General features: G+C 46.7%; 1 protein-coding gene across 7 annotated transcripts in view; it reads left to right on the top strand.

Annotated features, from left to right (window-relative positions):
- The window catches only part of LOC146201438 (proteasome adapter and scaffold protein ECM29), a 371995-nt gene that overhangs the window by 170187 nt on the left and 175921 nt on the right, over positions 1-25887 (top strand). For all 7 annotated transcript variants that reach the window (XR_014705354.1, XR_014705355.1, XM_084595850.1 and 4 more), the window contains 4 exons: positions 8210-8344; positions 15161-15284; positions 17102-17286; positions 17348-17455. Coding sequence is in view for 5 of the 7 variants with exons in the window: in XM_084595850.1 (XP_084451976.1) it covers positions 8210-8344; positions 15161-15284; positions 17102-17286; positions 17348-17455 (552 nt within the window). In the remaining 2 variants the exon portion in view is untranslated. The remainder of the gene's footprint in view (positions 1-8209; positions 8345-15160; positions 15285-17101; positions 17287-17347; positions 17456-25887) is intronic.

The following is a 25887-nucleotide window of genomic DNA, read 5'->3' as shown; positions in this document are numbered from 1 at the left end:
ATTCTTCTTTACCCCTTGACTGGAGAAGTGCCAATGTCGTTCCGATTCATAAGAGTGGTGATAGAACTAAAACATGCAACTATAGGCCCATATCGCTGACGAGCGTGTCGTGCAAAACACTGGAACATGTCATTTATACTCAGTTAATTAACCATCTACAAAACAATAGCTTTTTCTGTTCGACACAACATGGATTTAGGTCCGGGTTCTCATGTGAAACACAGCTCGTGGAATTCACACATGACATTTCTGTTTCCTTAAACTCTGCCGGTCAGGTAGATTGTATATTTTTAGATTTTCGAAAAGCGTTCGATTTAGTTGCTCACAACCTGTTGCTACAGAAGCTTTCAGAATTAAATATTCCTACCTCACTCTTATCTGGATTGAAGCGTATCTTGCGGAAAGGACACAGTGCGTGGTTATCGACGGTGTCAGCTCGGAAAGTGTGGGTGTGACTTCAGGTGTTCCGCAGGGGTCTGTTTTGGGCCCTCTTCTTTTTCTCATTTTTATAAATGACCTCAGTAGTAACATTTCAGGTAAAATCAGACTTTATGCTGATGACTGTTGTGTCTACCGCAACATTTCTTCCGAAGCAGATGCAATTTCACTACAGCATGACCTCAACTCTGTATTTTCTTGGTGCAACAGCTGGAATATGGCGCTGAATATCTCCAAATGTAATCTGGTCCGGTTTACAAAAAAGAAACAATTCCTCCAAACAGACTATTTCCTTGGTAGCACTGAATTATCCACAGTTTCAACTTATAAGTACTTGGGAGTCTTTTTTTCTACTGACCTATCATGGAATACACACGTAAATTACATATCTGCTAAAGCCAGCCGCACATTAAATTTTCTCAGACGTAACTTTAATGACGCTCCCCTTACGCTGAAGGAGACATTATACATGTCTACTGTACATCCGATACTTGAGTATGCTTGCGCGGTTTGGGACCCGCATACAAAACTGAATATTGAGGAGCTGGAGCGCGTTCAGAAACGGGCTGCTAGGTTTGTGTCTGCCGATTATAATTTCCAAAAAAGTTCTTCTGGTTTGCGCGAGAAGTTGGGATGGCCGTTACTTGAAAACAGGCGCAAATATTTGAGACTCTCTTTCTTTTATAATGTGCTTAATAATAAAACTGGAATTCCAAAAGAGAAATACATTAATGAACCCAGCTACATTTCCGCCCGCACTGACCACCCACTTAAGGTACGCGAATACAATTGCCGTATAAACATATTCAAATATAGTTTTTTCCCACGAACAGTGCATGACTGAAACTGTCTCCCTTCGCGGGTCGCTACCGCTCCTCCTACATCGTTTCTGACCGATTTGCAAACCCACCTGTCAATATAAGTGCAATAATTGTTGTCCGAGTGTATTATGTTGCTCTTTTTTTTTTTTGAAATTTTTTTCAAAGTTGATTATGCCTAAAGCTTTATTCTTTAAGCAGTGCTGTATTTTAAAATATAGCTTTTCTGTGTGCGCGCGTGTGTGTGTGTTTAGGGTATGTTTGCCTTTCTACAATGGTTTTTATTTTTTGTTTGTTTGTTTCTGCTTCCACAGTGCATGGGTTTTCTGTATTTTCTGTGTAGACCGCATCATTTGCCTAATTTATTGTGTACTAGATGTTTGTTCTTATTTATGATGTTTCCCCCCTACAATAATGCCCCTGTGAGGGCGCTGTAGGTACTGTGTATAAATAAATATAAATAAATAAATAACCGTGGCCCGACGACGCAAATCGGGCATTGTACGGCGATGGAGAGCGTGACAGACGCCTTGGCGACGAGTGCTCTCCGCTGCGCAGGAAGTCGTTGATTTCCTGTGGTCGCTCGCCAGGACGGGGTCGTGGGGCATCGACAGCGAAACCACGGAGGCCGATCCGCCTGTACGGGCAGTGACGGAGGATGTGTCCTGCCTCACCACAATGGAAGCAGAGCGGTCGGTTGTTTGCTGTCCTCCAGGCGTCGCACTTTCTGGGGCTTGGGGGTCGTTGGTAGGCTTGGCGGGCGGGGACCAAGGGGCGGCTTTCGGAAGCAGGATGGTAGCGACGAGGGCTTGGGAGGTCGCGTCGGCTTGGGAGGTCGCGTCGTGGTGCAGGACGACATAATGCAGCTGCATAGTCCATCGCTGCTGATTCATGCACTGGAGCCGTCGGAGTCGTCGCTTTAGGAACGCCCAGCGTCTGCTAAACTTCTTCACGGACGACGTCCGCGAGCATCGCCACCTGGGGTTGTTGCGATGATGGCAGCATTCGGCGGAGCTCCTCTCGCACGATCTCCCGGATGAGGTCCCGAAGGTTCTCTCCGCTTGCAGATGCGCTGGGGTAGTGGCATGAGTAGTCTGGTTGAAGTGGTCGCTCGTAGTGGCGCATCCGGGTGTCCAACGTCTTCTCGATGGTCGATGCTTCACTTTCAAATTCTTCACAGTTTTCGGTGGGTTCCGGACAAGCCCCGCAAAAAGCGACTCTTTAACTCCTCGCATTAGGAATTTCAGTCTCTCACCTTCGGTCATGTTAGGGTCGGCGCGGCGAAACGTTTCATCTCCTCTATGTAGACCAGGACGGGCTCGTTTGGTGGTTGAATTTTTGATTGGAGGAGGGCCTGAGCTCTTTCTTTTCGGACAGAACTTATAAAGGCCATCAAGAACTGTGCTTTGAATATCTCCCAATCCTTGAAAGAAGTCTCATGATTTTCAAACCAAATTCGGGCATGTCCTTGAAGAACAAAGTAGACCTGCCTGAGTTTCGCAGCTTCGTTCCAGCCGTTGAAATTTGCCACACGGTTGAAAAGGTCCATCCAATCTCCCGCATCTTCATCCGGTAGTCCATGGAAGCAGGGGGGCTCATGGGGTTGGACGAAAACAACCGGGGCTGTAGGCTGGGCCATTGTCAGCGTCGATGCCTTCTGAGATCGAATGGGGTCAGGCAGCAGACCGTGTTCGGGTTGTAGGCCTTGAAGTCGGCGGCTGGCTCGGTGACCTGTAGGCTGGTCTTCCAGGACAACAGGAACACGGCTTGGGTCTTCGCTTGAAGGATCAAAGGCAGCACCTCCACCAGATGTCACGTAGTGGTGACGAGGTCGACGACAAAAATGAAGGGGTCGATGATTGCACTAAAGAAACTCTTTATTTGGGCTGACTTGCGCCCGCAAAAGAACTAAGCAACTCGGTGGCGGCGATAGAAAAAAAATGTGCTCGTCGATCGTCGAACAAAGAATGCTCGTCACACTCGTCAACGCTCAATTTAAAGGCTGCACAGAACAATCTAGATAACGTCAGAAGCAGCTACCAGCACGGGCTGGAACATTGTGGAAAGACACCCGAGTGGCCGGAACCTTCGAGACAGATCTCGGTGCATCTTGCGCTACAACAAAACTGATAAAGGTGTGACTTGCTACATCGAGCATTAACAAACAAAGATTACGGAACTGATATGCGGTCCAGAATCAGAGTGATAAGCCTGTATGCAGGCGGCTGTTAAAAAATAACAAATACTGTTTTGAAGGTTTCGCGGCAGTATTAATAAGAGGGTGGCAGGCATCGTAATTAGGCTTAATAAGCGGTATAAACTGAAAGTTGTACAGGCCTATGCACCCACATATAGTTATGATGACGAGGCAGTTGAAAGTTTCTACGAAGATGTAGAATCGGCAATGAGAAAAGTAAAGACTGTACTAATGGGCGACTTCAATGCCAAGGTAGGGAAAAAGCAGGCAGGAGACCAGGCAGTAGGTGACTATGGCATTGTGCTAGGAATAGCAGGGGGGAGTTACTGGTTAAGTTTGCAGAGCGCAATAACTTACGAATCATGAATACCTTCTACAGCAAACGGAAGAACCAGAAATGGACACGGAAAAGTCCTAACGAGGAGACTAAAAATGAAATTGACTTCATAATGTGTTCAACCCCCGCCATTATGCAGGATGTAGATGTAATCGGGAAAGTGTGATGCAGTGACCACAGGATGGTGAGGTCCCGAATTAGCCTAAATCTGAAAAAGGAACGCAACAGATTAGTAAAAAAAGAAGTTCATCAACGAATTAGCAGTGAGGGGGAGGGCAGAAGAGTTCAGGATCTCGCTACAGAATAGATATTCAGCTCTAACCAAGGACAAGGACATTACCCTAGAAGCAATGAACAATAATTTCAGAGATATCATTACTGAGTGCGCGGTAGAAGTAGGCAGTAGGATAGTTAGAGAGGATACCGGTAAGCTGTCTAAGGAGACGAAAGATTTGATTAAGAAACGCCAGAATATGAAAGCTTTCAATCCAACAGACCAGATCGAATTGGCCGAGATAGCAAAGCTAATCAATAAGCGCAAGGTGGCCGATATAAGGAAGTATAACATGGAGAAAATTGAGCATGCTGTAAAGAACGGGGGAAGCCTTAAAGCGGTAAAGAAGCAATTGGGCATAGGCAAAAACCAGATGTATGCGATAAGGGACAAGGCTGGCAACGTCATCACTAATATGGACAAGATACTCAATGTAGCCGCGGAGTTTTATACTGATCTCTACTTATAACAAAACAGAACTGCGCGAAGGCATCGGGGCAAGAAGGCACGAATACACATACACAAAGCGCAGACTTCCAACTGACTTTATCTAGCGAAAGCAGAATGCTTATAACGGGTATCACAAAAAAACGAAGAGACAAGAAAAAGCAACGTGCGCATGGCAAATGACAGTGTCAACAAGACCACGTGTGGTTATGACCCATGGAAAGCTCGAATGGGACCATCTAAGAAGTGAATCTCTTGCCTTGAAAGAGATAAAGAAGGCGCGCTAACGCACTTATCGCCCATTTTTGAGATGAAAAAAGCCTCGATAACTTATCTTTCGGTTTTTGTTTTGGCCTTAGAAAGGAACTTTGTTTTTTCCATCTTACAATGCAAGGGCAGATTGCTGCCAGTGCCGCTGCTGATGGATTGCCTATGTTCCAAGGCGCGCTCATTAAAGCAACGGCCAGTCTGGCCTATGTAGGAACGACTGCATGACAGAGGAATTTCATAAATAACTGCGGAAACTCATTTTGTGAACTTGTTCCGGTGGTTCTTCTTGCAAGTGGTCGATTCCTTTCTCGTACCAGTCAGTAGAGGGCAGACTTTTTTCAGTTTGCAGGGCGCCGAAAAAACAATGCGAATCCCATGCCTTTCCGCTACCTTCTTGATGTTATGGGAAAGGCAATGAAAATACGGCATGACAAATGGAGGCTTGGAATCCGAGCATCCTTTTTCTTTTTCAGGTGACGATTTTAGCCTTTGAAGCAGGCTTTCACAGGTGCTGAGGAGGAGATGACAGGGATAGCCAGCAGAAAGAAGGCAATCAACTTGACACTGAAAACTGGATGAAATGGTGTGGGTACAGGATTTTTGCAGGGCAGATAGGCAGGCAGACATGATGATGCCACGTTTTACTAGTTTTGAATGAGTGCTTTTAAAGGGTAATAGACTTTTGTAAGACCTTGTTGGTTAGACCGCATATTTGCTGGTCGTGTAGTGCTTGAATAAAACGCCATTCCGAAGACAGAATGCAGACAGGTTCCTTCCAAACTGGCGAGGGACGTCAGCAGCGCGACCCTCCAGGTGGTCAATGGCAGATCGAAGGTCTGAGTCAGCTCGCTGTTGGGTCATTATGTCTAAGGTATTCACTAGTTTAAGAAAACCTCTGTCGTCATCCATGACATTATCGACTTATCCGACGAGTGCCTGCGAGAGCTCATCAGCATCTTCGTGCTTCTGACCAGATTTGTACACAATGGCGTAAACAAATTCTTGGAGGCGAAGGCTTCATCGTGCTAGGCGCCCCGATGGATCGCGGCGATTGGCCAGCCAGCACAAAGAATGGTGGTCAGTACTTTAAATGCGCGGCCATAGAGGTAAGGCCTAAATTTCATAGTTGCCCACACAACCGCGAGGCATTCCTTTTCTGTAGTGGAATAATTTGTTTCAGCGCGGGAGAGCGTGCGGCTGGCATATGCAATGACCCTTTCCACGCCAGCTTGGTGTTGAACGAGTACAGCGCCAAGGTTGATGTTGCTGGCATCAGTGCGGGCTTCGGTGGGAGCGTCTTCATCAACGTTTGCAAGAACAGGGGTAGTTTGCAGTCGTCTGCACAGCTCCGCAAAAGCCTCCTGTTGCTCAGCGGCCCACACGAACTGTGTATCATCCCGCGTGAGGCGGGTCAGGGGTGCGGCTATCTTAGAAATGTGCATACTACCGCCGCTTCATCGCGGCGGTAGTACGCACATAGACCCAGGAAGCGTTTCCAACTCCTCTTCGAGGCAGGGACGGGAAAATTGGCGACAGCGGCAGTTTTGTCGGGATCTGGCCCAACGCCTGCGGCACTCACAAAATGACCAAGAAACTTCAACTCGTTGTAGCCAAATGGCACTTCTCGGGCTTGAGCGTCAAGTGAGCTGACCGGAGGGCATCTAATACTGCACACAGGCATTCGAGGTGTTCTTCAAAGGTTTCAGAGCACAACGTCGTCGAGATAGACTAAGCAGGTTTGCCATTTGAGGCCGGCGAGAACGGTGTCCATCATTCGCGCAGAAGTAGCCGGCGCTGAACATAGGCCAAAAGGCAGCACTTTGAACTCGTACAGTCCATCTGGGGTGACAAAAGCTGTTTTTTCGCGGTCCCGCTCATCGATCTCAATCTGCCAGTACCCACTCTTCAAGTCAATGGAGAAGTACTGGGCGTGAAGAAGCTTGTCGAATGAATCGTCGATACGGGGCAGCGGGTAGGCGTCTTTTTTATTGGTGGCATTCAACTTTCGATAATCAACACAGAAGCGAAGGGTCCCATTCTTTTTCTTTACCAGCACGACAGGGGATGACCACGGGCTGTTGGATGGTTGTATGACACCATCACAAAGCATCTCCTGAACTTGTGTCTGAATCGCTTCACGTTTCGTCGTTGAGATACGGTACGGCTGCTGGCGGATAGGGCGGGCGTCGTCAGGAGTAATGATGCGGTGCTTCACGAGAGGCGTTTGCTGTACTTTCGATGAGGACGCAAAACATGTACTCTACTCTGGTAGGAGGGCACGTAGCTCATGATTCTGTGTGTCCGAGAGATCCGGTCTAATATCAAAATGGTCAAGTTAGGGCTGCACAGTGCTAACGGCCCCAAACGTAAAGCATTCTGAAACATGCGCTAAGGAGTCAGCAAACGCGATGGCAGTAGCACGAAAAAGGTTCCGGGGTTCGTTGGTGAAGTTAGTCACCAGGAGCTCAGACCGGCCGTCGCGGAGGTGGATGAGGCTGCACGCTGTACAGATGCCGTGGGTGAGCAAAGGAGACTGGAGACTGATGCTCCAATCAGACCTGCTCTATCTCCGAGTTCTGTAACCGACGTTTTGCCATATTGAATGAAGATAAATCTGACAGTTTTCTTTTGTACTCTTCCCACTTTATATTAACTAAAGTAAACGGATCCCAAATTATATTGCCATTTTCAAGAAGAGGTAACACGAGAGATTTATACGCTAGCAGCTTGACATCCTTTGAGTAGTTTCAGAGACATCACTTCAAGTAATGTAATTTTAATATGGAATTAATGGGAAATTTGAATTAATGTGAAATTTTAATGTCAACGCTAGCTAAGAGGCTGTGAGTTGGTTTTGTCAACGTAGACCACCGCAATATGTTCATTACATGGAGTTTTTCAGACAGGTGCGCTTCAGTAGCGGCAGTGTTAGGAAATTGCATATCAAGAATTTCGCTACATGGAGGTTCATTACATAGAGGTTTATCTGTACCACTTTTTGGGATATGAATAGAATAAGTATGAGAAATTTGAATATTTGCACACCCCTAACTAAAGTTCTTCTATTGAAAGCAAATGCATGTGGATGATGCAGGCTTCATAAGGTCACCTGTTGCTAGCAAGGACTGCTAGTGTTCGTCTCTTGTGTCCTCGTCTTTTGCTACGCTATAGTGTATTGGTATTACACATTAGAAGCTGGCGTTCTTTTTTTTTTTCAGCGAGTGGAGAAAGGCAGAGAGGTGTGCATGCATGAAGTGGTTGCATTTGCCCTAATTTGTGGAAAATTTTGTTGGCATCAAAGCACTAGTGTCATAGAACTGAAGGCTAGCCATTTTGCAGCCTGTGCAAAGTGTTTATTTTTGGTGATGCCATGCTGATTGGTTCAAACCCCCTATATGCCATTGGTGATGAGTGGTGTATGTGTGCAGGCTCTTCTCTCGTCAGGCAAGGAAGCGGTGCGTGAGTGTGCTGCCCAGTTGGTGGGCATGCTGGTGGCTGCCCACCCACTGGACGTCTTTTGTGCAGACCTCAAAGCACTCTGTACCGACATACGAGCCACCGAGGTGAGTACTTACTCAGCGCCCAAAGGCACGGATTTTGAACAAACGCATCTTCTGTGGCACCTGAATGACTTTTGTTTGCTGACGGAACCAATAATCTAGTATGCATAAGAATTGAGTAAAACAGCGCTAGGGGAGACGAAACATGTGAACGACAGACACATGCGCTGACTAGCAGCCAAATGATTTATTATTACCTGCGAGGCAGCAATATAAAGGAAAAATAACAAGAGAGAAACACCATTACCACATGAAAAAAAGCAAGTCACTGATTCAGATAGTCGTCATATTCCTTAGGGTATAACGTTATCGATGGGCTGCTGATACAGGGGCCTCCTAACTTTTCTATATTGGAAGCCTCGGAGATAAGCCTGGAGGTTTCATCTTTGTATCTGGCGATGATGGTGGTTTCTTTGAGATGCCCTTCGCAGTCATTACATTCTGTGCAAGATGGTTTCTGGATGACTTGTTCTCTATATCTTTAGCATGTTCTCTTAGTCTATCATTGATGCAGCGTCCTGTCTCGCTGATGTAGAAATGGCCACATGACGTCGGGATCTTGTACAGCACACATACGCAACAGTCAAGAAACTTCTTGTGCTTTTTTTTGGCAGCCTCTTTTCGTGTTTCCATCGTCATTCACTCTTTTGCACAATCTGCTCGCGCTGTTTTACTCAATTCTTAAGCATGTACCAACCAGCCCGTATCTGCCCTCTTCATCTAGTATGCATATTAGCAAAATGTAATGGGGCCTGTGCTTGTATGTTTCTTCTCCATTTGTTGTGTTTTTCATCTGATGGAGAAGCATAATGTGCTTTGTCGAATGTGTGCAGCTATCAGTTTCTCCTTTGCTGCGTTTTCAACTTTTTCTGAGTTTATTGCTGACTGTTGCAGTTAAACCTGGTTACAATGAGATTGAAAAAAATATATGAACCGTGATTGTTCGTCACATCCAGGTTTTTGTTATGTGCAGTTTTTGTGTGGAGAGTTGAAAAGACAGTGCAAAATAGAAACCGAAATAATCCTTGCACAAAGAAATATTTTGCGATCGAGCCGATAGTGCAACTGTGTCATCAGCACCTCCTCCATGGGCTCATCTGCAAGTGAGGTGGGGAGGGTGGAGAAGCATACGGCCGAGCCAGACAGCAGGCTACATCACAGGACCACTGCAAAAGCTAGGCTGGCTGCAGAGGCACCTGCTTCTTCATGCATGTTCCCACTCTTGGTCTGCCTACCACCACTGCACCAAGAAGTGGATACTACCTCGCATTGCCTTGGCTATCAGCACTGGAATCTCGCAATCAAATGCGCAGCAGCAATGGGTGCGCATTGCTCACCTCCTGTTACTTTTGGCCATGAACTGTTGCAGTGTCACATGATAGCAGCAGCCTTTTGTTAAGATCACAAATGTTGCTCTCATATCCGTTCATACTTATTGGGATGAAACTTTCACATCTTTCTGCCAAATTTCCGGTAACTTAGCTCTAGCTGCTTTTGTGCAGCCTGCGCACTTGCCACGAATACAATGGGAGCTCATGTTGTACTCTCTTCTACCGTGATTTAGGACCTACCGGACCTAAGCCGGACCCTGCGGCTCGCTACTGTGGCGGCGGCCGGTGCGCGCCTGCTCTTCGCAAGGTTCACGATGCTGAAATAAAAAGGAATTGCGGAGGGTTCATTTACTTAGCGAATTTCACACGAGGTACTATATTTTCTTCACAGAGCTGGCTGTTATAAAATGTGAAGAGAGGAAATCGTCCTCTAGTTTTATCGAACTAGACCAAGCATATTGTCACAGAAGCCAGTAGAACCGGATAGGCAGATTTACTTACACCTACGCAAAAGCACCAGCAAAAGAAGGCATGGCTGGCTAACCGACTGGCGAGCAAGCACCGGGAGTGAAGAAGACGAGCGCGTGCCAGTCTCCCGCGCTCACCATATGGCGGCGCCAGTAATAACATTGCGGCATTGCCCCTTCCGGTGGAAAAGGCTTGTCCTGATGCCGAGTGGTGAGGTCGAGCAGCACCGTAGTCGGCGAGGATGTCGCGTTCACATAAAGCAGTCACAGGAAGCAAAAAAAAAAAAAACTAGCTTGATCTAGTGGAAGTAGAAGGGCTTCATCCTGGAGATGTGTACGACTTCTGATTGTGCTTGCCGTTGGGAGGAGCGAACAGTTACTTGCGGGATCACTTCGTAGGTGACGTCGCTGAGTTTGTGCAGTACTTTGTACGGGCCGAAGTAGTAGCGCAGAAGCTTCTCGGATCGATCCCGCTGGCGAACAGGTGTCCAAACCGAAACCTGATCGCCAGGGTTGTAAATCACCTCCCTGTGACGAAGGTTATAATGTTGAGCATCTTTAGCTTGCTGTGTCCGGACTCTCAGTCTAGCCAGCTGGCGAGCGGCCTCAGCATGCTGCACGAATTGGTCAGCACTGGCATTCGATGGGTGGGCAACATCTGGCAGTAGCATTGCGTCCAGCATAGTAACGGCTTTGCGACCGTATGCCAAACGAAACGGTGTGAAGCGGGTCGTTTCCTGGTCTGCGGTGTTGCAGACGGTAGTATCTGGTCCCAGTTCTTAAGGTCTTCGTCGACGTACATAGAAAGCACATCGACGATGGTCTTATTGAGTCGCTCAGTAAGGCCATTCATCTGAGGATGGCAAGCTGTTGATCTGCGATGACAAGTGCCACTGAGCCGCATCACTTCCTGGGTTAGAGCTGAAGTAAATGCCGTGCCTCTGTCAGTTAAAACGATCTCAGGGGCACCATGACAAAGAGCTAGGTTAAAGATGACAAAGTTCGCAATACTATCAGTAGAGGTGCTGCTGGGAAGAGCTTTCGTTTCACAATAGCCGGTAAGATAATATGTGGCGACTATAATATACTGGTTGCCCAATGATGGCGTAGGAAATGGCCCGAGCAAGTCCGTACCAACTTGGTGAAAAGGTACTCGCGGTGGAAGAATAGGCTGCAGCAGGCTGGCCAGCTTGACAGGTGGTGTCTTCCGACGTTGGCAATCACAGCATGTCTTAACATAGCGTTGAACAATAGTGGTAAGCTTAGGCCAGTAGTACTTTTGTCGTATTCGTGCCAAGGTGCAAGAAAAACCGAGATGTCCGGCAGAAAGCTCGTCGTGACATGCCTGCAAAACGTTGGTACAGATCGGGGTTGGGACCACCAGCAGATTGGGAATGTCTGTGGAAGTGTAGTTTTTCTTGTAGAGGACGCCGTCACGCAAGCAGAACGACTACAAGCCATGCATGAAAAGTCGAGGTGGTGATGCGGCGGTTCCTTCGAGGTAATCGATGAAGGGCCACAGTTTGGTGCCGTCTCACTGCTGTTAAGCGAGATCTGGCATCGTGAAAGCGCCAAGAAAAACAGAGTCGTTTCTTGCTGGACTTGTACACAATAGTGACGTTGGACTCCTGTAAACTGAGACTCCAGCGGGCTAACCAGCCCAAAGAATCTTTAAGGTTCGCTAACCAACAGAGTGAGTGGTGGTCGCTGACCACTCTAAACGGCCGACGATACAAATACGACCGAAATTTTGTTATCGCCCAGACAACTGCAACGCACTCCTTTTCAGTAGAATAATTCGCTTCAGAACGAGACAGGGTGCGGCTGGCGTAAGCAATCACCCGCTCAACGCCATCTTGCCATTGAACGAAACTGCACTGAGGCCAATGTTACTGGCGTCGGTATGCAATTCTACATCGGCCTTCTCGTCGAAGTGGCCAAGTATGGCCGTTATTTGGAGGTGCTTGCGAATCTCTTCGAAGGCCCTTTGCTGCTTGTTGGCCCAGGTGAAAGGCTGGTTGTCCTTTGTTAGACGAGTCAGTGGTTCCGCTATCCAGGAGAAGTCTTGCACAAATTGTCTGTAATATGCACAAAAACCGACGCACGTAACTTTTATCACTGGGGGTCGGGAACGCAGCTACAGTAGGAGTCTTCTCTGGATCAGGGCTAATTCCCTCAGTGCTCACGACGTGGCCCAGAGCTGTTGGAATTCAACTGGAATTCAAAGTGGAACTGAAACTTGAATGCAAAGTGGCATTTTTCGGGTTTTAGTGAGAGCATTCAGCACGGCATTCAGCACGGCCGTCAAGCGTTTGAGATTCTCCTTGTAGGTTGCAGAGAAAATGACGTCGTCAAGGTAGACGAAGCACGTCTGCCATTTCAGGCCGGCTAAGAGAGTGTCCATCATTCTTTGAAAGGTTGCAGGAGCGGAACACAAGCCGAAGGGAAGCACCTTAAATTCGTGCAGTCCGTCAGGAGTAATGAACGCGGTCTTCTCTCGATCACGTTCATCGACTTCGATCTGCCAGTACCCACTCTGTAGATCGAACAGTGAAAAGTATCAGGCATGGCAGAGTCGGTCAAACGAGATGCCGATTCGAGGCAATGGGTAGACATCCTTTTTCATAATTTTGTTGAGGCCCCTGTAGTCAACGCAGAATCTGAGTGTTCCATTCTTTTCGGCGAACAGCACAACTGACGAGGCCCATGGACTAGTGGATGGCTGAATCACATCATCGCGGAGCATTTTATCAACCTGCACCCGAATAGCCTCTTGCTCCTTAGCCAACACTCTGTAGGGGTGTTGGCGGATAGGCCGTTCGGTGGGATCAACTATAATGCGATGCTTTGCTACTGACGTCTGTTTCACCTTGGAAGTGACAGCAAAGTGGCAAAGCTGTCATGGCAAGAGGCAAAGCAGGATTCACGTCAGTTAGAACAGTATTTTCAGGGCTCTTGGGAGGGTTTTTGTTGACCAGCGATAGGGCACAATGGGCAGAGGGCGCACTGACTTCGTCAAAATAAGCGATGGCGGTAATTCGGCGCTAAACTGCGTTAAAAGCAGTTCAGTTCACTTGTTACTCAAGGCAAAGACCTCCCGAGCGAAGCAGACTTGTAGGCTCAACAATACACGTTCGTTTCCACGAGGCATTGATGGGAAGGAGGATTGTCGCACTGCACAGCAACAAACAAGCTGGTGCGTGGAGGTAGAGTGTCATGGTCGTAGCACACTCGGAAAACTGGCCTGCCTGTGTAGCCGTCGCTGTGCTTTGTATAGTTGTCGGAAATTGCGCTGTGAGTAGAAAAAGTCACCGTGAATTCACGGAGGTCAATGATTGCACTGTTTTTCCTAAGAAAATCAAGGCCGAGAATCAGGTCTTTGGAGCACTCTGCTAGCACAACGAAGCAACACGAGAAAGTTAAGTGGCGAATATCAACACAAATGGCGCATACTCCGAGCGGCATTGCCACATGCTCTCCGGCTATCTTTATCGGGGCTCCATGCCAAGGAGTCAGGACTTTTCGCTGAATGGTGGCAAGCCCATAACTCGTAACGCAAAAACAGCGCCGGTATCTACAAGGGCAGTTGTGTGGTGGTTATCAACGACGATTGGCATCTCGGCGGAAGGTTGCTCACCGTCGACAAAGTGCGATGTGTCAGGGATCGACGGGCTGATGGGCCGTTCGTTGCATCGAATTGCGGCATCGAAGGTAAGCTTCTATGATCGTCGGGAGGTCGTCAGACTCGGTCGTGCAGTGCGTCGAAATGGGGCGTCGGATGAAAGCTTCGGCGATTGTCGAAAAGTGGTCTGACTATTGGTCGGAGCAAAGGGTCGGAGGTCAGTTTGTATGATCGAATCGGTGAGCAGAGGATGTTCGTCATAGTGTTCATTGACGGCGGCCCTACCCCCGAGGGTCGCCTTTTCCCGGCGCAGACTTGGGAATTGCATGAAGGAAGAACGGCAGCTGGAGGCGGTGACCTGGACTGGCATCGCAGAAGGAACGTAGGTGGGATGTTGTCGCTGTGACGTCTCGTTGGTGAAAATGAACGTGAATATCACGTCTGAGTAAATGCAGACCTCTGGTTTTTCGCTTCAGCTTGTTGCACACTAAAAATGCCATCTCGGAGCAAACCCTGTTCCGCTAGTGGAGGACCAGTGGGGTCACAGCGCCACGATTTGGCAGTGGCAGCAGACAGGAAAGCTCCCCTGTGTGCAGGCTGTGCTCGAGTCCATCCATGCTCTAGCTAACACATAGCCGACGTAGCAAGTTTGTCATGTAAGGAGGAGGATAAAGTTTATTTTTGTTGCCAGCTGGAGCAGACTAATGTGGGGCCTCGTCAAGTGGCCATAGGCTCGTGGAGCTCGGTGACCTCTAGGACTCTTGTCACGACCCTGTATCTGTGTCTGAGGCAGCAATGTGGTCTCGCACTGGTCTAGATTCGAGAGTTAGAAACCTGCACGAGGGTGGTCCCAAGGGAAAGGGGATAGAGTAGTGTATTGGCCACAAAGTATACAGGAAGGAGAATGTATATGCGAGCCCAGGATATATGTGAGCACATATTGCAGGATTGGGGCAAGTGTTTGTTTGGAGTTGTTTACGCAACCTCTTGGCATTTGGTGAGGAAAATGTGTGGGGTCTACTTAAGCAGTAGTGCATGGTGATCTCATGAAATGTGACTCTCTCGCCGTCCGCCAAATGGGTGACACCGCAGCTTGGTCGGTGAGGCCTCGGGCATAATTGTGGGCCACCTTCTTCCCTTGATGGGATGAGTGCGCAGGGATCCTGAAATATTTCTCTGGGCTTGAATTACATTGTTGGGACATAGTGTTACCCTCCCCTATGCCTTTTGTCCTTGCCAGGCCATTCTGTGGTGGTACAGAAGGTGGTAAGATTTGATGGAAAAAAATCTTGTATCTTGTGGGCGGCTTGCTTGCTGCTGCATGAAACAAACAATGCCACCTGTAAGACATCCCAGCCTTGTGTGTTCATACATTATGTGGAAAAAAAAAAAATTGCAGGGTCCATCAGAAGTGAAGCAGTCATCTCTCCTGGTGGTGGCGCATGCTCTCTGCCATCGTTACCGGGCAGGACTGGGTATCGAGGAGGCCGTAGACGCCGTCACCCTGCTGGCTGACACCTTCCGTGCGTAGTGTTTGCCCCACCGTTTGTTTGATGCTTATTTTGGCCACTGGAAGAGGTTGACGCTTGAGCTGCACATACATTTCCAGGCATGGGAAACAGTCTGGGCATATTGATGTGTTAAAATTCCAGCTCAAATGAAGACTGCAGGTGGGCCAATTTTCACTTGATATCAATACCAATACAAATATCAATTTTTGTTTGATATTGTCACGTAGTAGTGACAAGGCCATAGACACCAAAAGAGGACACAGTGCTGTTTCTGGACACTGCACTCAGCCTTACTGGGCTTTTTTTCTACATTCTCATTGAGTGACAATGACAAACTTAATATCACTGCAGTCATATTGAAAAGGTCAGAGGGTGATAGAATATTTACATCACTCTGTCGAGATTTTGCAAATTACCAATAAAATAATATTGCATGTTCAAAATTTTGCTGATTTCCTAATGGCATACACTATCTTGGCCATGGGTAATGGTGATTGCTTCAGTTTTAGTTGACATATTCAAAATCCAAAGACAGTTTTGGAAATGGGAAGAGCATGTCATTTTTGGTAAGAAATAGCACAGTGAGGCTACTGATCGTTCAAGTTATAATATGTGGTCAAACTTCAAATGCCATTTTCTCAGTTTCATATTTTTGGTCGATCTCTACAGTCTTAACGCAGGGTTTTGATAACTTCTTTTTAGTTCACACAAATAACTTTAGTACTATTTTCTTCAAAGAGAAATGAGGTACCCGATGACGTTTTTAATTTTTTAGTTTAGGCAATGGATAAATATCAATTTGAGATTAGCTTAATGAGTTCCAGTGTCAAATAATGAAGCATTTACTCTCGACATAATATGTGAGGCCTTTAGAGGAAAACGAAGGATGTCATTGGGTATGGGAAGTCTTTGGCTATCAATCCACTTCATCATCATCATCACGTGGAGGCTAACCAAGAGAGCTCTACTTAAGTTGAGGACAACCCAGAGGGCTATGGAACGAAAAATGGTAGGGGTAACATTAAGAGATAGGAAGCGTGCAGAGTGGGTCAGAGAAATAACTCAAGTTACCGACATTTTAGTGGAAATTAAGAAGAAATGGACATGGGCAGGACATGTAGTGCGAAGAGAGGATAACCGATGGTCGCTTAGGGTAACAAACTGGATTCCAAGGAAAGGAAAGCGTAGCAGGGGGCGGCAGAAAGTTAGGTGGGCGGATGAGATTAAGAAGTTCGCAGGGGTCAAGTGGATGCAGCTAGCACAGAACCGGGTTAAGTGGAGAAATATGCGAGAGGCCTTCGCCCTGCAGTGGGTATAGTCAGGCTGATGATGATGATAGTTGTCTAGTGTCCTACATTGTAGAGCTGTTCAAAAATTGGTCAAAATATTTGCATCAGAGAAAAGATGACACTCATTTATGATGTGAAGTAAACATTTTGCATCAAGAATACTTTTTTCTTCTAGGTTTCTGAAGTGTACTTTGTAAGTGTACTTTTTACACATGTTAGCAGTTGTCAGGGCATTATTTTCAATAGGTATATCTGTATTTGTATATTGCAATGTATGCTTCACTATGCAAAGTGAATAATCAGTTCCATGCTGAGAGAGCCTCTGAGTTCGGTTCCATTGATAGTGATGAGGTGACAATGGCTACCATTATTTCAGTGTATTGTATGTAGTATGCGCGATATCTGTTCATAGTGTTAAAATTTCTGCAGCGCAGAGGTGATGGCTTTGGACTATTCCACCATTTGTGGCAGTCAGATGTGCTGCGTACATGCATTAAGATAAGAATTTTTAATGGATCAGCTTTTTCTGTCATTGTGCAGTGCAGTCCCTGGGAGCCGGCTCGTGGCCCCTGGCGCTGTCCTCGTGCATGGCCCTGGGCCAGCTAGGCTCTGTGCTTGCCCTGCCTTTGCCCACAGGGCAGGTGCAGCAGCAGGGCCCAGCCACACTGGGCTCCCTCGTGCATGCCCTCATTGCACTGCTTCACAACACCAAGGCAGCGGCCAAGGTGGGGGTCTTTTGTCAGGGTTGGAACTGATCGTGCAGTTGTTGAGAGCACAATGTTGCAGTGCCGAGAGGAAGCTGCACGCACCCTGGGCCTGCTGTGCCTGGGACAGCCGGAGTTTCCACATGTGCACCAGGTGCTCACGGGTCTACTCGAGTCGGGCCTCATCGAGGTGGGTGGAGCAAGCTTTAGGTAATGAAGATCACTGTGATTGATCTCCACCGATTGGCTTCATGTGACACAATTAAGGTTAATAAGGCCAACTGGTTGCACTAGGTTTCCCTCGTTTGGTATTGATTGTGTCACAGGACATAAGAGGTTTATGTAATGCAGCGTGGGTTGGTGTTCCATCTTCCACACTGTTTTTTAGTATTGCATGCACTCGGGGAGCTCTTCCTCTAGAGTTGTCATGCAGAAGGTTTTATAAGGGATTGTCTGAGAGAAAGTTCTCAAAGATTAAAGAAAACTCTATGGACGTGCACATTTTTCTTTTCTTTCTACAGAAAGGGGAAGCTTACAAAAAAAGCTTTTCAGCCTGACGAGGCCTGTGAACACAAGCACAGTTTGACAGTACAGTGAAACAATACATTGTACCAGTCTAAGCATACACAACCTAACACATATGCCACAGTAGGATTGTCACACACACGAGAACCACAGCAGGAAAAAAGGACACGGCGAAAGCAAAAACAGTGAAATTTTGTTGCATACATTAGGAAATGCAGATGCAGTGCTTGACTAGAAGAAGAGGGAAACAGTACTCGCAGAGGTCACAGAGGAAACGCATACAAAACATAAAGACATTGTCGTTTCGGCACCACTACGGATGCCTTATTCACAATGAAAATGGGCTGTTGGTTATGAAGCGAAGGTGCTGCACACAGAGCGCATGTACATCTCGGGCAGATTTCCCCGCGTCCTGTTTATCACTTCGTTTGCCATTTGGATGTGTAATGATCCCTTGAGATAACAGCTTTTCTCTTTCAAGTATCCATGCTGAATCCCAGTCAGCCAGGTGGCCCGTGTCTTGATTGTGCTCTGCTAGAGCATTTGAAGTCACTTTTTTGTTCTTCACATCACGCTGGTGTTCCTTTAATCATCTTCTGAAATCGCCGGAATTGATGGCTGTGCTAGACGACGCCAGGGTAGCTTGTCCTCTCCAGCGGGTCTTTTGCCTGTGGTTTCGAAGATTGCTGGCTGGCATATGGGACACTTGGACGTCGTAGGCACTGAATATCCTTCATAAGGTTTCGCTGACACCCTGGACGTTTGAAATGACGGCACACTTTTTCTTTTCTCTTCTTGCTCCAGTTAGAGGGGTGCAGCATGTAGGTTTTGCGAATGAGGCACTTGAGACGGGTACCTGTTTTCTTTAAGGTCCTTTCTTATGTGGCTCAGTTCACGACCTGTTTTTCCTGGGCTTGAGCAAATCTTGAAGGCACAATTTAAAGGCAACCGATTGTTTATGTCCTATTGGGTGTGTGAATGGAAAATTTAGGTATTTACCTGTCTGGTTAGGCCTCCTGTACACACCGGGGCGTCGAGGAAGGGGAGGCACTTCTTTCATAATGAACTGGATGCTTTCATGCACTGAATTCAAATGCCGCAGGAAACTTTCGGCATCTTCTTACCGGATGAAGGAGAAACAGTCGTCAACTAAGCCAGAAGAACCAACACACACGTGAAGGACACTGCGCAGGTTGTGGAAAAACTAAAGACGGTAGCGTTTGATGACGGCCACGCCATAGTGTATTTCGACGTGAAGTCCATATTTACATGTGTGTCGGGGGACTTCGCAGTTGAATGTTGGGAAACGGCAATAAATGACGACTTGTCTCTGCTGGAACATACACCCGTTGAAACGGACGATCTGTGCCAGCCTATCAAATTCTGCTTGTCCAACAACACATACTTTACATTGAATAAGACGTTCTGCAGGCGGGTCTTTAGGACAGCAGTGGGTGCTTCCATATCCGTGGTTTATGTCAACCTGGCCCGAGAAACAATAGAAAAATCACGCATTATTCGACCCTCCTCAAGGCTGTTTCTTCGTTACGTTGGTGACTGTTTGTGCCTCATCTGTCGAGAAGATGCCGAAAGGTTCCTGTGGCTCCTGAACTCGCTTCAAGAAAGCGTCCAGTTCACTATGAAAGAAGTCATCGACAGGTGCCTCCCTTCTTTGACGTTGTTGTTGAAAGAACAAAAAAAGGTTTTGCAACAAGTGTGTACAGGAGGCCCGCCCACACGGATAAATACCTGAACTTTCCATTCAGCAGGCCAGGTACAGTCGAACCGAGATAATTCGAATATTGGTTATATCGAACAATGTCCCCCTGAAAATCCCATGTAAAAATATAGGAATGCTGTGTCGTATATCGAACTCCAATTTCACCGGTCGTTCGATATATCAAACTCTGTCTGCATCACAAAATGGTAGGTGCGCCTTCCCTAAGACGATCACATCACCCTCGGCCGTATGCCGCGCAACGTTTTCAAGCCATGTGCAGAACAGTTCGAAGATGGCTGGTCTAGAGCAGCGCCATGCCTTTTCCCCTAAAGGCGCGCATCTGCGGTGATCGTTTGCAAGCCATGTGCATGAAGGAACGAGAGGGAACCAGTTTGGCAATGGCCGGAGCAGATGCAGCCAGTGCAGCCATGATGTTCGTAACAATGCGATAGAGCAAAGCGCAAGGGCGTGCCCATTCTTCTGCCAAGCTTTCTCTCTTTCCTGGCACTGTGCATGTGCCGACAAGCCAGCTCAGCCCATAGCCGCAGACAGAACTTTGGACGCTTTCTGCAGTGAGTGTTGTGAACACTCTGTGCGCGGTGGGTGACGTGCGATGCGCGTCTTGTGTCGTCATACTGAATGTGCTGCGCACCGTAAGCTATGGCAGCTGTGGATGTTAAGAAACGGCTCTATTTCTTTTTTTTTGCGAGAGTCATCCATCCTTGAGTCTATGAATCGATGAAAGCATGCAGTCAGCTACAATCATGACAGTGGCCTTTATTTATTTTTTTTTATTTATTTATTTATTTATAGATTCTGCGATCTGGAACAGATCATAGCAGGGTGGGAAAACCAAAAAGAAGTACAAGCATATAAACGCACTCAAATTCATAAAATTTGCAGGCACTTTTCAAACATTAGTAAAGAACTCTGAGTTACAGTCTCGCTATTAAATTTATTCCATTCCGTAATTGTCCTTGGAAAGAAAGAACATTTAAAACTGTTATTTCGCGCATTCGCAGGGGTTATTGTTAGTGCATGCCTTTGTCTTGTATTATAATCTGAAGAGTAAGTAATATAATTGGAAGTGTTAATACAGTCGAACCCGGATATATCGAACTCGAAGGGGATCGCGAAATAGTTCGATATACAAAAATCGGCTTATGACGGCACTTACGATGCCAAAAAACGATACCCCATGTGTCGCGTAATCAACCCACTCGCATAATGAACCCACCCTCCACTTTTTCACCCGAGATTTTGAAAAAAAAAAAATGCGTTAAGACCAGCTCGCTCACATGCAAGCGATTGAGCGATCTCAGCGACAAGCGGCAGCGACAGAGCAAAAAATTTCAAACTTGTTGGAACTGCGTCCCCCTTGCCGCTGGAGCCACCGCGACAGCTCAATACAAGGTTTCTGTGTCGCTGCGGCAGAAATCGCGAGCGTTTTCGCTTGCATGTGGATGGCGCGCGTCACTCCGTTTCGGTCGTCGCATCCACAGCTCATATCTTGGCAGCGTGCCCAGATGCTGCGCAGCGATAACATCAGGGCGCGTTTATCTTTTTATAGCTCCTGCGGTGACAGGGAGCGAACTTGGCAGAGTGCCCGTGATGGCTTGATTGCACAAGCCGGGTTCGATTTATCACGCCGCGCTTGGAGCGGGCGTCATGATCGCAGCGGCAGACCGCGTGCTTCCGTTGATTCATACATGCAAAGATAAACAGCTCCCGCAAAAAAAAAAGAAAAAGCCTGCCGTTTCTTAACGTCCACAGCCGCCATATCTTACGCTGCGTCGCGCGTACAGCACAACGATAAGAAAGGATTACTCTCGGAGAAAAAAAAAGCCAAGAGAGTTGCCGCTTCTTAACGTTCGCAGGTGCCATAGCCACGTCAGCCGCCGCGGGCAGAAGGTTCGCAACACACGCTGGAGAAAGCGTCTGACGTCTGTCTGAAAACGGGCTGAGCTGGCTTGGCGCATGCGTAGCGCGTGCTGAAGGAGAGAGATAGCTCGGCAAAAGAATGGGCAGACCCACGCACATGGCTTGCAAACGTCATGTGTTGGCGCGCGGGAAACGATAACTGCAGATGCGCGCGCCTTTGGGGAATGGGCGCGGCGCTGTCCAGAACTGTCCCCTCTCATTCCTTCCGCGCGTGGCTTGAAAACGTCACGCGGCAAACGGCCAAAGGTGATGCGATAGTCTTTGGGGAAGGCACACTTTCCAGTGCGTGGTGCGGAGTTCGATATATCGAACGACCAGTGAAATTGAGTTCGATATATGACGCGGCTTTCCTATACTTTAACATGGGATTTTCAAGGAAAGTTCGATATAACCAAAATTCGAGATATCCGTGTTCGATATAACCGGGTTCGACTGTATTATAATGACCTTTTACGAGCTGGAAAAGAAACTTTAATCGGCAGATACGATTGCGCTTAGTCACAGAAGGTAATCCACTATGCTTCACAAGCTCGCTGACAGACGCACGGCCATATGAATTAAATACAAACCTAACGACCTTATGCTGTATGCGCTCAAGTTTATGAATGTTAAGGTGAAAGGGTCCCATATAATTACGGCATATTCTAACAGTGGACAGATGAGGGAGTTGTAAGTTAATAGGCGGACACTATGCGGAGATGACTTCAGTGAGCGCCTCAAGAAAAAAAGTTTGCGCAGTGAATTAGCTACAACCATATCTATGTGTTTTGTCCATGAAAGGTTGTTAGTAATCCATAAGCCCAAATATTTATATTCTGTTACCTCCAATAATGATGTGTTGTTAGTACTCTACACAAAACGGGGAGGACTTTTCTTGTGTGTAATTCTCATGAAAACGGTTTTCTCACAATTAATACACATCTGCCAATCGTTGCACCACGCAATCACATTTTCTAGATCATTGTTCAAACACACCTGGTCATCAACTGAAGAAACATCTTCGTGCATTATACAGTCATCTGCGTAAAGCTTCACGCGGGCTGAAAGGCCAGACACAATATCATTAATAAATAACAAAAATGAAAGTGGTCCCAAAACGGATCCCTGGGGGACGCCAGACACAACCTGGGCACTTTTCGAAGAAGTATGGTTTAGGGTGACAAATTGGCATCTGTTTGAAAGGTAGGCTGTGATCCATGTAAGTATCTGGTCGTTTTTTTTATATAATAGCTTAGTTTATGAATTAGTTTTTTATGCGACACCTTGTCAAATGCTTTGCGAAAATCCATGAATATGGCATCGGTTTGTTTTCCCTGATTAATCGATTGAGCGAAATCGTGTATTGTCTCAACTAATTGTGTAATTGTGGAAAACCCACGCCTGAAACCATGTTGAACAATTGTAAGTACTTTGTGCTCTTCCAAGAAACCTAATATATGTTTATGAATTATGTGTTCTAAACTTTTACATGATGTGGACGTCAGGGATATAGGCCGATAATTCTCACTGTGTGCTTTTTTGCCGGTTTTGTGCAAAGCTTTAATCTCGGCTGTCCGCCAGTCATCCGGTAAAGAACCATCATGTAAAGATCTAATGTATCCAATGGACAAGTATTTCGCGCACCACTCTGCATAGCGTTTCAAAAATGCGTTTGATATCTTATCAGGGCCTGAAGATTTTTTTCACGTCAAGATCCAGGAGCAAATTAAAAACACCAGTCTCTGAAATGACAACATCAGTTATGGCAGGGAGCGATACCGAAAAGTTGGGGACACAACCATTCTCTTGTGTGAATACCGATTGGAAGAACAACAGTCTCTGAAATGACAACATCAGTTTTGGCAGGGAGCGATACCGAAAAGTTGGGGACACAACCATTCTCTTGTGTGAATACCGATTAGAAGAACACCAGTCTCTGAAATGACAACATCAGTTATGGCAGGGAGCGATACCGAAAAGTTGGGGACACAACCATTCTCTTGTGTGAATACTGATTGGAAGAACACCAGTCTCTGAAATGACAACATCAGTTATGGCAGGGAGCGATACCGAAAAGTTGAGGACACAACCATTCTCTTGTGTGAATACCGATTGGAAGAACACCAGTCTCTGAAATGACAACATCAGTTATGGCAGGGAGCGATACCGAAAAGTTGGGGACACAACCATTCTCTTGTGTGAATACCGATTGGAAGAACACCAGTCTCTGAAATGACATCAGTTATGGCAGGGAGTGATACCGAAAAGTTGGGGACACAACCATTCTCTTGTGTGAATACCGATTGGAAGAACTCCAGTCTCTGAAATGACAACATCAGTTATGGCAGGGAGCAATACCGAAAAGTTGGGGACACAACCATTCTCTTGTGTGAATACCGATTGGAAGAACACCAGTCTCTGAAATGACAACATCAGTCATGGCAGTGAGCGATACCGAAAAGTTGGGGACACAACCATTCTCTTGTGTGAATACTGATTAGAAGAACTCCAGTCTCTGAAATGACAACATCAGTTATGGCAGGGAGCGATACTGAAAAGTTAGGGACACAATCATTCTCTTGTGTGAATACCGATTGGAAGAACACCAGTCTCTGAAATGACAACATCAGTTATGGCAGGGAGTGATACCGAAAAGTTGGGGACACAACCATTCTCTTGTGTGAATACCGATTGGAAGAACACCAGTCTCTGAATTGACAACATCAGTTATGGCAGGGAGTGATACCGAAAAGTTGGGGACACAACCATTCTCTTGTGTGAATACCGATTGGAAGAACACCAGTCTCTGAAATGACAACATCAGTTATGGCAGGGAGTGATACCGAAAAGTTGGGGACACAACCATTCGCTTGTGTGAATACCGATTGGAAGAACACCAGTCTCTGAAATGACAACATCAGTTATGGCAGGGAGTGATACCGAAAAGTTAGGGACACAATCATTCTCTTGTGTGAATACCGATTGGAAGAACACCAGTCTCTGAAATGACAACGTCAGTTATGGCACGGAGTGATACCGAAAAGTTGGGGACACAACCATTCTCTTGTGTGAATACCGATTGGAAGAACACCAGTCTCTGAAATGACAACATCAGTTATGGCAGGGAGTGATACCGAAAAGTTGGGGACACAACCATTCTCTTGTGTGAATACCGATTGGAAGAACACCAGTCTCTGAAATGACAACATCAGTTATGGCAGGGAGCGATACCGAAAAGTTGGGGACACAACCATTCTCTTGTGTGAATACCGATTGGAAGAACACCAGTCTCTGAAATGACAACATCAGTTATGGCAGGGAGCGATACCGAAAAGTTGGGGACACAACCATTCTCTTGTGTGAATACCGATTGGAAGAACACCAGTCTCTGAAATGACAACGTCAGTTATGGCAGGGAGCGATACCGAAAAGTTAGGGACACAATCATTCTCTTGTGTGAATACCGATTGGAAGAACACCAGTCTCTGAAATGACAACGTCAGTTATGGCACGGAGTGATACCGAAAAGTTGGGGACACAACCATTCTCTTGTGTGAATACCGATTGGAAGAACACCAGTCTCTGAAATGACAACGTCAGTTATGGCAGGGAGCGATACCGAAAAGTTGGGGACACAACCATTCTCTTGTGTGAATACCGATTGGAAGAACACCAGTCTCTGAAATGACAACGTCAGTTATGGCAGGGAGCGATACCGAAAAGTTAGGGACACAATCATTCTCTTGTGTGAATACCGATTGGAAGAACACCAGTCTCTGAAATGACAACGTCAGTTATGGCACGGAGTGATACCGAAAAGTTGGGGACACAACCATTCTCTTGTGTGAATACCGATTGGAAGAACACCAGTCTCTGAAATGACAACGTCAGTTATGGCAGGGAGTGATACCGAAAAGTTGGGGACACAACCATTCGCTTGTGTGAATACCGATTGGAAGAACACCAGTCTCTGAAATGACAACGTCAGTTATGGCAGGGAGCGATACCGAAAAGTTGGGGACACAACCATTCTCTTGTGTGAATACCGATTGGAAGAACACCAGTCTCTGAAATGACAACATCAGTTATGGCAGGGAGTGATACCGAAAAGTTGGGGACACAATCATTCTCTTGTGTGAATACCGATTGGAAGAACACCAGTCTCTGAAATGACAACATCAGTTATGGCAGGGAGCGATACCGAAAAGTTGGGGACACAATCATTCTCTTGTGTGAATACCAATTGGAAGAACACCAGTCTCTGAAATGACAACGTCAGTTATGGCACGGAGTGATACCGAAAAGTTGGAGACACAACCATTCTCTTGTGTGAATACCGATTGGAAGAACACCAGTCTCTGAAATGACAACATCAGTTATGGCAGGGAGTGATACCGAAAAGTTGGGGACACAACCATTCTCTTGTGTGAATACCGATTGGAAGAACACCAGTCTCT

The sequence above is a fragment of the Amblyomma maculatum genome, chromosome 2 (assembly GCF_055883805.1).
Source record: "Amblyomma maculatum isolate TAMU_Amacu chromosome 2, ASM5588380v1, whole genome shotgun sequence".
NCBI lineage: Eukaryota > Metazoa > Arthropoda > Arachnida > Ixodida > Ixodidae > Amblyomma > Amblyomma maculatum.
The sequence above is the reverse complement of the archived record's forward strand: the minus strand, read 5'-3'. Positions and strand labels throughout refer to the sequence as shown.